Source organism: Sesamum indicum, linkage group LG5 (genome assembly GCF_026168435.1).
Source record: "Sesamum indicum cultivar Baizhima isolate 11 linkage group LG5, ASM2616843v1, whole genome shotgun sequence".
Lineage (NCBI taxonomy): Eukaryota > Viridiplantae > Streptophyta > Magnoliopsida > Lamiales > Pedaliaceae > Sesamum > Sesamum indicum.
Window position 1 is genome coordinate 2,520,564 of NC_142661.1, and position 15,926 is coordinate 2,536,489.

The window sequence follows — 15,926 nt, forward strand, 5'->3', positions numbered from 1 at the left end:
ACAAAAAATTGCATAAATTTTTAATTTCCCATACAGTAATTTTGTTCTTATAAAGAGAAAAATATAATAACATTAATAATTTTAATCCCCTTCAAAGCATAGTCACAACAAAAAAAATAAGATATACACCAATGTGAAGGGGATAAAAATTGTCAATACATGACTAAATTTGTTAAAAAAAATATATATATATTTATGACTAAATTCGTAAAAAAAATATAAATAAAGTAAAATACAGGACCAAAAATATTAATGAACTATTCTTATAGGACCAAAATGTAATTTTGTCCAAATACTTAGAATGTGCATAAAGGCATGTGCAGAAAATATTCGAAAATCACAAAAAGTTGGTGGTGGCTTTTAAATTACTACAAGTTGGACACTCTCTCTCTCTCTCTTGTTTTCTATTTATTAATTTCAAGAATTCATAGTTGTAGGTTGGTTGAGCGCTCTTTCAATTTAAATTTAAATTTAAATTGTAACTATTTTATTATTTTTTATTTTTGAAATTTTTATATTAACTTACCAATCAAATATATTTGAAATTTTCACATACTTGATGATAATTATTATATATAAATGGATAGAATAATACGTATTGAACGCATTATGAACTACAAAATTAATACATTAATTAGGATACTGTATTATAATTCGACAATATTTTTCAAAATTTCCACATTTTAATTGTAAAATAATAATGTATTCGACTTTAATTATCTACTGAAGTAAGTGTATTACAAAATTAAAAAAAAAAATTCAAGAATCTTTTAAATTAAATAGAGTAAAGTATAACGGACTTTTTTAAATTTTGATATAATTATAAATATTTTTTTATTGGAAAAATTATAAATATTATTTTGAAATTAAGGACCGTTTAACAAATACTTCATCGTGATAAGTCATTATAGTGAGGCATTTGTTAGATAATCGTTAATTTTAAAGTATATTTTGTGATTTTTCAAAAAACAGTGAGTATTTATAATTACGATAAATTTAATAGAGTTGGTTGTAATTTATGTTTATTAAATATAATAAAGGATGATTTGTAAGGAGAAAAAGAATAAAAATAAAAAATTGATGTGCTTCACTTTACTACCACATCAAAATATGACAAGACATTGACTTGTCTTTATCTCACAACTGGGGAAAGAAACAGTTGATCTGCTGAAGTTACTCCACAATCTTCCATCCCTAACTTCAAACCCTAAAATTGAAAAATTAAATTAAAAAAGTTTCCCATTCCTCCACCCCTTAACCACTCACTCACCAAAAATTTCCCAAATCTCTCAGTCTTACATAGAAAACAAGAAAAAGGAAAGATAAAGCGCAGGCAGCCATGGCGCTCTTTAGCCAAGAATTCATCAGCAATGGAGCCCAGCTGAAAAACCCACATTACTGAAGTGTTGTGCAAATGGGCAAGGGAGAGGATGTGGAAACTTTCCCAAGTACAGCACTTGATGGTCAGGGTACAAGCCCCGGTGCTGGAAACAGTAATGGCTGCTGCTCGGGCTGCAGTAGGCTTAAAGGGTTGGCGAGTTTCAGATGTGTTTTTGCTTTGGTGCTCGGTGTTGCAGTGCTTTTGTCTGCTGTTTTTTGGCTGCCAGTCTTTCATTTTCGAGATCAGAAAGATCTGGATCTGGACTATGCAGGTTGGTGGGCACTGTGTATTATCTTGTTGGCTTTGAGTTGGAAGTTTTTGGTTTCTGCGGTAATTATTATCAGCATTATGTGGTCATGCAGATCTCTCTTTGTGTGTTGTTTGGTGCTAGTTAATCATATGTTTGGTTTTGGAGCACTGGGTACTACTTGGTGTGATTTTCTGGTTTTGGAGTTTGGATGATTATCTTTTGAGGGGTGGGGGTGGTTGAGTTCTACTGTTTTTATGGTTGGTGTGGGTGCATTTAGTTTGGATTGTGGCGGTGGTTAATGATTTAAATCCCTTATATTCTTGATGTATAATTCTTAGTTCATGAGAAAACTTTCCCTTTCCTTCTTGGGGATTTCTTATCAAGATTGTTAGGGTGGAGAATGAATCAGATGACTACGATGAAAGGAAGAAGAATGAAGCGGCGCAGGATTCATGTTGTTTGGCTTGTAACAGACTTACATTATTGGGCTTTGGGTTTTAAGCTAGGGGAGCGATTCTCCCGTAATAGAAATAATCAAACATTTACAAAGTTAGGTAATGTATTCTCTAATTAAATCTAACACTTGAAGAGAGTATAACCATACAATATAAAGAGAATTTCGTATACAAACATCATTCTCTCAAGTGTTACTCTAATAGCTGCTTAAGATTTCCTTAATCTTAGTCATGCCTTGTCATTCATTGAAGAGAAAAGATATGAATTTATTGGAACCAACATACAGACAAGGCAACAGTTCAATTTGTAGAAGCCATACAATGCTGTGTCGCCTCATTTGTTCTTCCTTCATCATAAACTTATCCTTTTAACCGTGACCATGTCTAACCTTTTCGACCATGACCTTCCATTACAATAATGCTGGCAAGATGCGTGTGTACTTGAAGTCAAGTCACACTAATATCTCCACCCTGATTTGGATTCAACCAAATGAAAATAGTAATGTTACCCCACCTTTACTCGAATTGTCTCAGTATGAAAATTATTATATCTTCCTCCATGCAATTATTTGAATTATTATTTTTTTTAAATTTTGTCGTGATGCTTCAGTATGAGGTTTGTGGAATTCTGATTGAAAAGGTTAAGCTGCATCTACAGTAGTTCCTGAAGTGACGCAATAGAGCTAATTTCATCAATGCGGCCTCTAGATTACAATTGATATAAATGATTAGCATCGTAAGAGAGATACAAATGATGACATGGAATAGTGAAATTCTCACTTAGTACTGCACATTGTGAGGGAACATGAGACAAGACTTAGTTGCCCTTATAGTAAAAGGTGAAGATATGTTTGTGGATCCTGGAGTAAGGGTAGTTTGGAACTTTGCATTTTTTCGCTCATTCGATCCTATAAAGTAAATGTGTATTCATGTATCTATATTTTCATGCATTTGGCAATACAATATAGTAAACATGGTATTACTAGTTCTTATCTAATCTCATCCAACATTTAATACATTTGTCCCATACAAAAAAGTGAAAACAAGCCCTTAGTTGAGTTGAGTTTTTCTTGGCATATCTTTGGGAGGTTGAGATCTTTTGTCTCCTCTTTTTGGATAACTTTGTGAATAACTTTGCCTCTAACTACTAGTAAATGCTTGCAATGCCAAGGATCAACGAAAACAGTCAATTTTCTTCTTCCTCATTTATCAGAAGTTAGTGAGGTATGACATCCTAAATGGAGAGAAAATAATTATAACAAATGTAACTTTGAAAGGACTGGTTTGAAATTTGGAAGGTGTTTATGTGGTTTTCTGATAGTATTTGATGAATACTTTCTTTTTCCTTTTTTTTGGTTGATGAAGAAAAAATGAGGCCACCAGTCATGTTGATGGTTGGCGTGAATTCCAATTTTTCAATTTTGCAAGGTTTTAGTTATTATAATGTAATAAAATATTTATTTGATATTCTCCAGGTCATGATATAGTGGCAAGTTTTATGCTGAAGAAACCAGCTTCTTTTCTCAAAGACTATATCTTGCAACTTGAAGATGATATTTTTGACGAGATGAGCTTCTCCTCTACTAAGGTACTCCTGATAGCTCTGTGTCCGTTTTGAACCTTATTTACTCTTCTCCTTGATCTTTTTGAAAGAGAACTATAGAATGGCATGTCCTCATTTACACTAAATGTTAAAGTATCTATATACGAACCAATACTTCAATAAACTGATCAACATGTCATGATGGCAATCTGCCAACAAGTTTACTTGTGCATTCTGTTAGGGTTAGCAAGAATTTTGCTAGCCGCAATTATTACTTAGTAATGACGGCACTTAGCAATAGCTTAAGGTGGCTTGATAACAGGTAGGATGAACTTATTTTGTGTCGAAATCTTAATTCAGTTTACTTTTTGTGACAGGTAGAAGTAATATCTTTAGAATCGTCCGCTGGATCAAACATAACGAAGGTTGTGTTTGCAGTTGAATCTGATGTGACAACACAAAGTTTGATCAGAGCCTCCTTCGTCTCTCTGGTTACACATCAATCATTTCTCCATTTGACTGAATCGTTGTTCGGGGATCCTTTTTCTTTTGAGGTGCTCAAATTCAGAGGAGGGATCACTGCTAGTCCTGAGCAGAAGGCATTTCTTATGCAAAGTGTTCAGATCCTTTTTAACTTTACCTTGAACTTCTCCATTGATCAAATCATAAACAACTTTGACGAACTTAGGAGCCAACTGAAAACGGGCTTACGTTTGGCTCCATATGAGGTTTGGGATGATACATTTTGTTACTTAAATTATCATATGATATCATTTTTATTGATTTGTGAAGAATATAAAGCTTTGGTCATCTTGTTTTCATTTTTCATCATATGATAATACACTTTGAGATCCACCACATGTGAGCTAGACTCCTAGATGAGGAAGCCTGAAATATTTTCTCCAGAGTCTACAAAATGCAGCTAAAATTCTTCTTTTGCTTCTTTTTCTGAAATGCAGAACTTGTATATTCGACTGACTAATCTAAAGGGTTCGACCATAGCTCCGCCGACAACAGTTCAATCGCAAGTTCTTCTGGCGGTGGGCATTAATCCCTCGAAGTCAAGGTTAAAGCAGTTGGCTCAAACTATCACTGGATCTCACACAAAAAATCTTGGTCTGGATAACACTGTATTTGGCCGGGTTAAGCAAGTTAGTCTTTCATCCATATTGCAACACTCCCTCGGCAGTGATGGAAGCAGTCCATCACCATCACCATCGCCATCACCTTCTCCATCTCCCATGGCGAATTCCCACCATCACCACCGCCGCCACCATCATGATGCCAGTCTTTCTCCTAGGATTGCACCTTCGCCGTCAATATTGAAAGGTGGATCTGTAACTGGGAAAAGATCACCCATGTCTACCCCTGTGCCTGCACCGGCGCCTGGCAAGAATAATGCAGCTGAGCCTCCTGCTTGTCATTTTGGTTACAATAATAGGTATCCGTGGAAGCACAATAAGCACTCTCACACGGCACCCTCTGCATCACCCGTTTATGCACCGCATGCTGCTCCATCACAGCCGAAGCAAACAAAACACGGCACACCTAAAGTGTCACCGGTTCCTGCAGAAAGTCCCTTGCCAAATTTAGCTCACTCTCATAGTCTGCCTCCATCACACAGTGAATATCATGCAAGCGCGCCGGCTGTTGTGCCATTAATTTCTCCCTCGCCGTCTCCGTGTAAGTATATGCTTTGCTTTTTAGATATGTCAAAACAGATCTGTTCTTGTGTTTTTTGTATATCTTATTTCAGAATTTAGTATGACCATCAGGCAAGCGAGCTTCAATCTTGCATCATGTATTTAACGTAATTATGGTGCTTAGAATATTTACTTTGCATGTTGTGGAACATTGTTCACAAGCATATTGTTTCCATACTTTAATTTGACTACACACCTTCTAAACATGTAGAATCATATTTTCAACTGAGTATACTCGTTTGCAGCTTCTGCAGGAATCTTCTCGTCCAACTCTTGGGGTTTGCTGCTGTTAATATTACTTGGATTGCATTTATAGCAGCAGAAAATAAGAAACATCATTTGGTTACTGCCTGGTAAAAGAATGCTTCTGCATATCGATCTGTAAAAAACGAGCAGTTTAAACTGGAGTTTTGCTGGTGAGAGCAATGCCAAAAGGGTATGCTCTTCACCGTTGAGTGCATATATATCGTCAGTTGCTTGTAAATAGTTGATTAAAAGTTCAGTGGCTAAATGCGTGAAGGTCAAAGTCACACAGGTGACAGGCCTACCGTGGCGTGCACTGCCACTGAGTTGTGTATGATATCTCTTCTACATAAATTTGAGGAGGGAAAATCAACAAATGTAAAACAACTTTTTGTTTCTAATCTCTTACAAGCCTACAAGCAATGATTTTTCGCCATTGATGGTAATATATTTCGTTACATGTTATTTCTGATATAGTTTGTTTGTATTGATGGTTGTGTACGAGCATGTCGGGCTCTTTCATTGTTGCTCATACGAACTGTAGGGCAGTGTCGGCAGTAGCTTAATCCAGATTTTCTTGTTATTGTTCCATGTATGCTTGAAAAGCGGAAATCTTTTACCTGAATTGTAACTGCATTGGAAGCGCTAATGGTTATTGCATTTGATGTGTGATTGGTTCTTCCACAAGCTGGACATGAATTGTATTTGTATAATAAATGTAATGTACTTGCTATATCATTAATTTGACTATCAACAGTTTATACACGTGTTTACTAAATAGAATCCTTCTTATACACTTTAAGTCGCATTCTGCTGAAAACTTTTCTTATACGCTTTCAAATTCTATTATTAAACTTACAAGGATACTAAACAAGAACAACTTGGGACATGTGAAATCTCGAAATTGACCCTGTGGTTTCCAATCCACTCTCATTGTGTTTTGGTCTTGAGACAACAAGATATTTGCCTACTTCAGCATGCAAAGCACTTGCCTTGTTCTCATCTTGTCTGCAAAACAAACCAAATTATGAGGATGGTAGTGATGAAAGAGTTGCAATCATCTTTTTCCCATTTCCATATTTTTTAGTGCAAGAATGTCCATTGTCCAAGTAAATATGACAAATATTAGTTTGGCTAGGGCCAAAGTACCATCACATCTACGAAAAGGAAAGCAAATAAAAATGTCGAATTTGACAAAATATTGTAAAATTAGGGATTTATAAATATCTTGGTTCTTCTCTTCCTATAATATTGATAAGAATAAATTACAATATACTCTTTTAAAATTTTTCATAATTACAAATACCCTAATTATTTAAAAGATTACAAATGTCCCTTTGAATAACGGAAGTCTAACAAATACCCTTTTGTGACAATCCATTGTAGGGGGTATTTGTCAGACGGTCGTTGGATTTAAAAGAATATTTGTAAATTTTCAAACAATAAAAAATTTTTATAATTATGACAAACTTTTAAAAAGTTAATTGCAATTTACCCCTATTATTAATATAAAAGGTCACTTATATGCTAATAATATTAAGAATACTAATTCTTTCTCTTTTGATCCTAACAAAAAAAAAGGCGAAATGATAAATGTAATATACTCTCTGAGTGTGATGTTTCGATTATTAAAGTACCCTGATGCTATAAAAGAATTAATTTTAAAATACAACTAGTTTCTAAAAATAAGCTCGTCGTTGCATTGTCATAATTAATTCACATAATTACTTTTGTAAGTAGGAACTTGTTTAAATCTATTGGGCGCATACATTATAATAAGAAGATGGAATTTATTCCACTTGAATTATTACTCAATTGTAATAAACAAGGTTTTTAGAGCAAAAATAAACTATTGAAAAGGCTTTTATTTATTAGTAATGTATAGTACTCTTGATTATGACTGCAATAAGGTAGTTTTCATGCAATAATAATTTATTACAGAATCCCAAAACCCAAGACAAAATGTAGATTTTCAGCAAAGATGAAAATCATTAAATATAACAAGCACTGAAATTCTTGCATGTGGGAGAAAGATCTCATGAAAGTGTGTGTGTGTGTGTGAAAGAGAGAAGCCCAACGGTATGTTTCTATTCTTGTGATAACAAGAAGCAATAGGGCGTTGAGGCGGCATTCAGTTCACTTGCTTTGCTTCAATCCTGGATTCTTCACATGGCAAAATATCTCTCTTTTTCTCTCTCTGTCACGACCCCAATAAAAATCTCTTTTTGAAGAATTTCTGTGGCATATAATAGAAGATAAATCACGAAACCAATCTTCTGATTTCTCCTCAACACTCTTCAGTCTTCTCCACTCTGTAGCTCCTCATCAGCCATATTCTTGGAGACGTTGCGACGAAGGTAATCTTGAAATTATGTCGGTAAATCAACATGTGGGTACTGTATTTCGGATGTTTTCTTGGAATGCATTTCTTGGAAATCGACTAAAACTGTGTGGTATGCGATCTTGTTTTTGGGGTTTGTTTTTCTGGGTTCTCTCCAAAGATTTTATATGTAATGCCACTCTCCATCTACTTCGCCTAACTTTTTATCGAGATTCCAAGATGTGGACTTTCTTGATTTCACATCAAGGTTATGCATATGAATTCGATGGAATTTGCTTTTTGTTTCATTCTTATGTTCTCTTTTAAGTGATTCTATGGATTTTTCCTGGAAAAGAATGTTGTGGTCCACTCTATTTAGTGTGATAATACCAACTTTTGACCTTTTAATGGTTTTTATGCGTGATACGGTGTTATATATGATATTCGAATTATAAATTTGATTGCTGTTCCGAAACTATGTTCTCAACTGATTATGTACTTTTTGCTTCACACATCGTTTGACATGGAAAGTTTAATTATTAGTATGTGGATTTTGTAGATTCCAGATTCCAAGGAATCCAACTTGTGGTCATTGTAGGATTAATTCTCCGTAAAGATGGTGAACCTGGGGTTATTTCCTGGGAGCAAGACATCGAATTCAGTGATCCTGAGCTTCAAAATACCTTATTATACTCACTGGGGGCAGCACCTACTGATATGTGGTTCAGAACCTGTCCTTGGCTCATGGAATGTGAAGAAAGGCCTTTTGCTGAGGCCGTCTCACCAAGGGGATGAGCTTATATGGTCTGGCAGTCTGCCGGTCCCTGCTGAGTTTAATTGTGAGTATAGTTATTATGTCGTGGATGATGAGAAAAATGTCTTAAGATGGGAGGCTGGGAAGAAAAGAAACTTGTTATTACCTAATGGTGTTCAAAATGGACAGTTGGTGGAGCTTCATGATCTCTGGCAGGTGCATAATTTATCCGGCTTTTCATAAGCCTTGCAACTTATGTACATATGGGTGTGCATGCCTTCATTGCACAATGTATTTTGGTTTTCTAACTTTTCGACATGCTCGTATTCTTATTTAAGGATGTGGTGGCATTGAGTAGCTGATGCTTCGAATTATCTTTTGCTGGCTGCTATTATGTTTTTCCTCAACCAGAAGCTGGTAACAGAGATTTGTTGTCTTTCAAATGCAGACGGGTTCCGATGATCTACCTTTAAGGAGTGCGTTTAAGAATGTTATATTTCGAAAAAGTTGGAACCCAGAAGTGGACAGACCCCTTGTATCGGTTAGAAGTGTGCTGGATCATGAAGGTACGTTTATTTCTCTTATGGTTCAAATTGTCTTTGGATATCATATATGACCTCAGAGCTTATCCTGGAGAAGTTTATTTTGCACACAAATGTGATAAACAGATTCAGTCGTCGTACAATTCAGAATTTGCTCCCCAAATATTGAAGAAGACACATCAGTAAGATCTTATGTTTCCAAGTAACCTTCAGCAATTTTAACATGTAGAATTATTGTGCCACAAGTTTTTTTCATTCATGTTTCTCCATGAATGTGTAGGTTTATGTCATTGGTAGTCCTTCAAATCTGGGTCGATGGAAGATTGAAGATGGACTTAAACTCAATTATGCTGGTGAATCAGTTTGGCTAGCTGAATCTGTAATGAGAAAGGATGACTTTCCCATAAAATATCCTTTATGTGTCAGCTGTATGCATGAAGAATATATTTGCTCAATCCACCTGACTACTAACAGTCCTTGTGTGTGTTTTCGTGTCAGCAGATTAATCTGTGTGAATGAATGAGTCTTTGTGAGGGCACTTCTGTATGTCTCTATCCTTAATAATGGTTCACATATAGATACTGCAAATATAGCAAAGCAAAAAATCTTGCTCTAGAAACTGGTGGTAATAGGGAACTCTCTGTCGACTTCTCAACTAGTCAACCCAAGTACATTGTCCTCTCAGATGGCTTGATGCGAGTAAGCTATTTATAAGAATTTAATGAATGTCTTTCTTTTGCTCTTTTTTTTTTTTTTTCTTTTTGTCCCTTCCTGGTTTCTCATTCTTAATTTAAAGTCTGAACAGCAGGATGACCCAACCAATCGATTTGTGTTGGCAGGAAATGCCCTGGAGAGGCACTGGTGTAGCTATACCCATGTTTTCAGTCAGATCAGAGGCTGATATGGGAGTTGGGGAGTTTCTTGATTTAAAGTTACTAGTGGACTGGGCAGTTGAGTCGGGCTTCCATTTGGTTCAGCTTTTGCCAATCAATGATACATCTGTACATGGAATGTGGTGGGATTCATATCCTTACAGGTACATAAACAGGCTGGAATAGGTTATATATGGAGTCCTATCAAACTGATCATCTGATTTCTTCTTTAAGAATATTTCCATTTTGTCAGCAGACAGAGATCATATGAATATAGACACTTATTCTGTACTTGCAAAGGTTACATTTTTTTCAACTACTAACGAGCATTCCGTGCTTCTTGACATGCAGCTCCCTCTCAGTATTCGCATTGCATCCCTTATACCTAAGAGTGCAGGCTCTCTCAGAGAATATCTCAAAGGATATCATGGTATGACCTTCACTCTGCTTAGTATAAAAACAGAAATAGTATCTGCCCCTGAGGTGCATGTTAATTCATTTCCTGGAAAAAATGTTCCAATGATGATTTTTCCTTTTCCATAATGACTTTGGTCCTTCTTCTGCAGGAAGAGATACAGCGGACTAGAAAACAGCTGGATGGGAAGGTAGTTGTTTCTTTTTCAATAAAAAAGACGCTTATAAATAAGAAAATCTGTCTAAACAAGGTTCCTATCCTTCATAAATACCGTTTGACATTTGTAAATTCAGCATCTTTAGCTGATCATTCATCTATTACTGAATTCACGTAGAGAGCAAATGTCATATCATGCCGACATGCTGATCACAATATTGTCATCTCATTCATCCCCTCCCCCCTTTTCAGTGATCATCCCTGTATCTCTGTTTTATAGGTTTTATGATGAATTACAAAAAATTGCATAAAGAATCAGAAGAACATGTAAGAATAATACAAAAAATGTGTGTTCATATTCTTTAAGTTCAACTACGGTCAGTGATTGATTAAGTATGCGAAAAAATCAGTACTATCATTAAGCAATTGTGTTTGTGTATCACTGATGTTGATGAGAAGATATATGTTAATCATCTCACAAGAATACCTGCATCAGCATATATCCTGTTAGCCATTTTGAGATGACCAAGTATATTCAGTTGGACGAAAGCTTAATTTTTGAAATTGAGAAATATTCACTAAAAACTCATGATTTTGGATTTTTATGTGCACAGAATGTGGATTATGAGGCCACCATGGCTGCAAAACTTTCCATTGCCAAGAAGATATATTCTCAGGAGAAGGAAATTGTATTTAGTTCAGTTGCCTTCCAGAACTTCTTTTCTGAGAATCAGGTTATTTGGCTTGCTGTTAGTTTATTAAGTCTACTGGTTTAACATTCAACTCCTTTTTTTATTTTTACATTGCTTTTTTCTTGGGTAACAGGATTGGTTAAAACCCTATGCAGCCTTTTGTTTTCTAAGGGATTTTTTTGAAACATCAGATCACAGCCAGTGGGGTCGTTTTTCTCTTTTTTCAGAGGACAAGGTAATTGGATCTAGGGGCCTTTTTATTCTTTAACTCTCGTTCCTAGGATATTAGTTTGAATAGATAGAATAACTTCAGCGCAGATACAAAATCTATTCTGCTGCGCCAACCTTCTTAATGCTAACAGTTACTTCTCCCTTTTTCAGCTTGAGAAACTAGTCTCCAAAGACAGCTTGCACTATGACATAATTTGCTTTCATTATTATATCCAGTTCCATTTACACATGCAAGTAAGTTGCTTGTTCTACCTTGTGAATGTTTTTCTTTGATCTGAACTGCCAACTCAAAGGTCTTTGTGATGATGTTGGTGATAACAGTTATCAGAAGCTGCGTCATATGCTAGAGAGAAAGGAGTGGTATTAAAAGGAGATTTGCCAATTGGAGTTGACCGGAATAGTGTGGATACTTGGGTGTTCCCAAACCTCTTTCGCATGAACACCTCAACTGGGGCACCTCCAGACTATTTTGATAAAAATGGACAGAATTGGGGATTCCCTACTTATAACTGGGAAGAAATGTCCAAAGATAACTATGCTTGGTGGCGTGGTCGTTTAACACAGGTCATGTGGTAAACAATTTTAGTTAATACTACCACGGGTGAAGAAGGGTTGCATCTGCAGAAGTTTTAAATAAAAACTTTTGTGGTTTTGTTAACAGATGGCGAAGTACTTTACAGCATACAGGATTGATCATATATTGGGTTTCTTCAGAATCTGGGAGCTTCCAGATCATGCAATGACTGGTCTTTGCGGGAAATTTCGACCATCTATTCCTCTGAGTCAGGTATATACTTTACTTCCTTGTTCAAGTTCGTTCCTTCTCTTTGCTCTTTGTTTATTTTCTGAGGCTTTACCTTCTGCTGTTGTGTTGACGGACACTTTATTTTAATTTTACCAATTTTCATTGTAGGAAGAACTTGAAAGAGAAGGAATATGGGACTTTAATCGCTTGAGCCAGCCATACATCAAACAACAACATTTACAGGTATAAAGTCTGCCGTAGTCACTTGTGGCTTTTCCTTTTAGTCAATTACTATTAAAATTTAAGTTATGTTTTATTTATTGCATCTGCACACCTCTATTTCAGGAGAAGTTTGGAGCTTCCTGGACTATAATTGCTTCCAACTTCCTGGATGAATTCCAGAAAGACCATTATCAGGTGATCTATAGTTGGAAAGACATGTTTTTATAATCTTCTGGTGGTTCATAAATGAAATCAGTGGAGCTCTTTCTCTGTGAAGCTATTAACTTATTCATGTCATTAATGTAGTTCAAGGAGGACTGCGATACTGAAAAGAAAATTGCATCCAAGCTGAAGTCATGCTTACAAAAATCCATCTTCCTGGAGAGTGAGGAAAAAATTCGGCGCAACCTCTTTGATCTTATTCAGGCAAGTGAATTGGAGAAGTCTAGTTATCCAGCCCATGCTGATGGAGTAAATAATAGTAACTCAATGCTATATTCCGATTTAAAAGCTTTTTATGCTTTTACAATTCTGGTTATTGGTATTACTATCTTAGAATTTGCGTATTGTCTGTGCTCATTATTGCTTGCATTAATTTTCTGCATTTTGCAGAATGTAGTCCTTATCAAAGATCGAGAAGATTCAAAAAAGTTCTATCCCCGCTTCAATCTTGAGGACACTTCAAGCTTTAGTGATTTGGACGAACACAGGTAATGTTGTTGGCATATCAGCATAACTTCATCTTTTATGAATTAGAGAAAATAGATCGTTGTCATGCTATGAGTCGTCATTGGTAAACATTATTCTTTTCGTTTATCTTTTAGTTTCTTTTCCATTCACTATCATTATTTTCTTTTTTCTGAATTAAGATCTGCTTTGAACAACTACTGCTCACTATGCCATCCCCCATATTTGCAGCAAAAATATCTTGAAAAAGCTATATTATGATTACTATTTCCAGCGGCAAGAAACTCTGTGGCGTCAAAATGCACTAAAGACATTGCCCGTTCTCTTGAACTCATCAGATATGCTGGCTTGTGGAGAAGATCTTGGGTTGATTCCTTCTTGCGTTCATCCTGTATGATGTCACTTCTTGTTCATTTGGAAACACACTAGTCATGATTTATGTGAACCAGTTTTATCAATGAGTTTGAAATGTTTATTTGTGGTTGAACTACCTTGATACAGGTCATGCAAGAACTAGGTTTGATTGGTTTGCGCATACAACGTATGCCGAGTGAACCTGGTGTGGAATTCGGTATTCCTTCACAGTACAGTTATATGACGGTAAGGTCCATCCTGAAATATTTTGTTCTTGAACTTTATCCTTGTAATGGTTTTTGAAATAAACTCTCCGCATTATTGGCTTGAAACCGAAATACACCACAGACCCCAATGAGCCTCTCTGCTTCATTCAATCATAGAAGGGTTATTCAAATCCAGTTTCATGTCCTCAAGGGGACAATCCAGTTGTTCGGGGCCCGCCAGAGTCTTTAAAATAACGTTTTCAGGGAATGGTCCGTGTTTCAAAACGTTACTGAAAATAAATAAAACTATTTTCTTTCTCTGTAAGCGAAAGATTGCTACTCTTAAAGGCTATTATATTGATAAAACAAACTATGAATCAATATTAGAATGAAATAAAGAATCATTATGAAATTAACTCTTTTTACCCTTTAGGTATGCGCTCCATCGTGTCATGACTGTTCCACCCTCCGTGCTTGGTGGGAAGAAGATGAAGATCGAAGGCGGAGATTTTTCCAGACTGTGGTGGGCTCTGATCTGCTACCACCTGATAGGTGCACTCCTGAAATTGTAGAGTTTGTTTTACGCCAGCACGTTGAAGCTCCATCAATGTGGGCAATTTTTCCACTTCAGGTATTTCAACCTATACACACGTACTACATATGCCCTTCATCAACGTAGTTATCGAGGATTTTCCAGATTTTTATGTGTTATATGGATAATAGAAAAAGAATTATTTACTTAAAAATAAGCTTTTGAAATATTTGGATAAAATAAGATTACAAAACTTATGACGTGTTAGCAATGCCAAATTCATAATTATATGATAAAAATTTAAAGGAGGTTGTTAAGATTTTAAAGATCAGCTAGGAATCCCTTCACTTCTCCCAAATGAACATATAAACAACTAACATTTTATTTTTATCTTATAAGCCTTTTTCTGAATACTTTACCGAGAACTCTACAACATCGTGTGAGTTGTTAGATGTTTTACAAGATATTTTAAAAAATTTATGAACTCATCTAAACACCCTCTGCAACTGCATGTTATTAGAGAGGCATGTGGAGTGTAGAATAGAGAATAGATAGTTCGAGACCGCCATTTTTTTTAAAATTGCTACATAATGATTTGTGATAATTCAGATGTGCGTGTAAGGATGCTTGAGAAAAAAATGTGTACAAGAACTCATGGGTGCTTCATGTTCATATATATGGAACTATGACAAAGACCATGTTTTCAGAGGTAAAACATGATGTTTATTTTGAAACAGGATTTGCTAGCACTGAAAGACAAATACACAACTCGACCGGCTGCAGAGGAGACAATAAATGATCCGACAAATCCAAAACACTACTGGCGATACCGTATGTTGACACACTTCAACTATCCCTCCCTGCTCCTCTTTCGATGTATATATTTTTGTGTGATATTCAGTGCTGACCTCTCTCTACAGAGTGGCTTCTTATGATTAATCCGTGCAAATACTTCAGTTTTTTGTGGGACTCTTGAAACACTCCTTTGTGTTCTTACTGTCGGCTATCTTAATTGCTGCAGGGGTACATGTGACATTGGAGTCCTTGCTGGAGGATAAAGAACTTATATCTTCTATCAAAGGCCTCGTCCACGGTAGTGGAAGATCGTGCCCTTCTTCACATGGCGACGAATTGGGACTAGGAAAGTCGAGCAAGGATTCCGTTAAGCAACCGGCCGGAAATGGGAAAGGAGAAGACCATGTTGCCAGTCAGCTGAATGGAATTCCTAAGAAAGAGGAGGCAGTAACAGTTGCTTGATGGGCAGTTGGATCAGTATTTCCAGTGCCAACCCAAAGAAACAAGTCCCTTGAGAGTCTATGCTCTATTTTTGCTTTTCTCCAAGTGAATAAGTGACTTTTTCCCTATTGAATCTTCTCTTTCTCCCTACTTTATTTATAAAATAGGAAAGGAAAATAATATATAATGTATGTGTGAAGACGGGGCACTAAAAGCATCGGAAAAAAATTGATTTTTTGTCGTAATTAATTTCTATAGTTATGTTTGGATTTATGTTTTTGCATTTCTCGAAACAAGATAAAACACACTAAATATTTAGTTTTGTGTTTTTAAACCTTATTTGTGTGTTTTTTTGTCTTTTAACTTTCTATATATAATATAAAAGAG

General features: G+C 35.8%; 2 protein-coding genes across 3 annotated transcripts; both read left to right on the forward strand.

The window, feature by feature from the left end:
- The first annotated feature begins 1,134 nt into the window (after positions 1–1,134).
- Positions 1,135–6,011, forward strand: LOC105162704 (hydroxyproline-rich glycoprotein family protein). Its single transcript, XM_011080798.3, has 5 exons — positions 1,135–1,652; positions 3,562–3,674; positions 4,007–4,357; positions 4,589–5,312; positions 5,578–6,011. The coding sequence occupies exons 1-5, from the start codon at positions 1,415–1,417 to the stop codon at positions 5,646–5,648; spliced, it is 1,497 nt and encodes a 498-aa protein (XP_011079100.2). The 5' UTR covers positions 1,135–1,414; the 3' UTR covers positions 5,649–6,011.
- A 1,568-nt stretch (positions 6,012–7,579) lies between these two features.
- On the forward strand, positions 7,580–15,784 carry DPE2 (disproportionating enzyme 2). 2 transcript variants are annotated; one of them, XM_011080796.3, is made up of 23 exons: positions 7,580–7,932; positions 8,455–8,865; positions 9,098–9,215; positions 9,318–9,373; positions 9,472–9,599; positions 9,764–9,890; positions 10,031–10,227; positions 10,415–10,493; positions 10,630–10,668; positions 11,249–11,368; positions 11,460–11,561; positions 11,708–11,791; positions 11,879–12,121; positions 12,219–12,344; positions 12,471–12,545; positions 12,648–12,719; positions 12,831–12,950; positions 13,137–13,234; positions 13,443–13,602; positions 13,713–13,811; positions 14,205–14,402; positions 15,041–15,134; positions 15,325–15,784. In XM_011080796.3, exons 2-23 carry the CDS (start codon positions 8,512–8,514, stop codon positions 15,558–15,560), a joined length of 2,925 nt encoding a protein of 974 aa, XP_011079098.2. In that variant the 5' UTR covers positions 7,580–7,932; positions 8,455–8,511; the 3' UTR covers positions 15,561–15,784. The 2 variants fall into 2 exon arrangements, with proteins under 2 accessions (XP_011079098.2, XP_088736720.1); XM_088880594.1 differs by lacking the exon at positions 7,580–7,932 and having other exon boundaries at positions 8,726–8,865; positions 8,988–9,215.
- Positions 15,785–15,926: the final 142 nt, after the last annotated feature.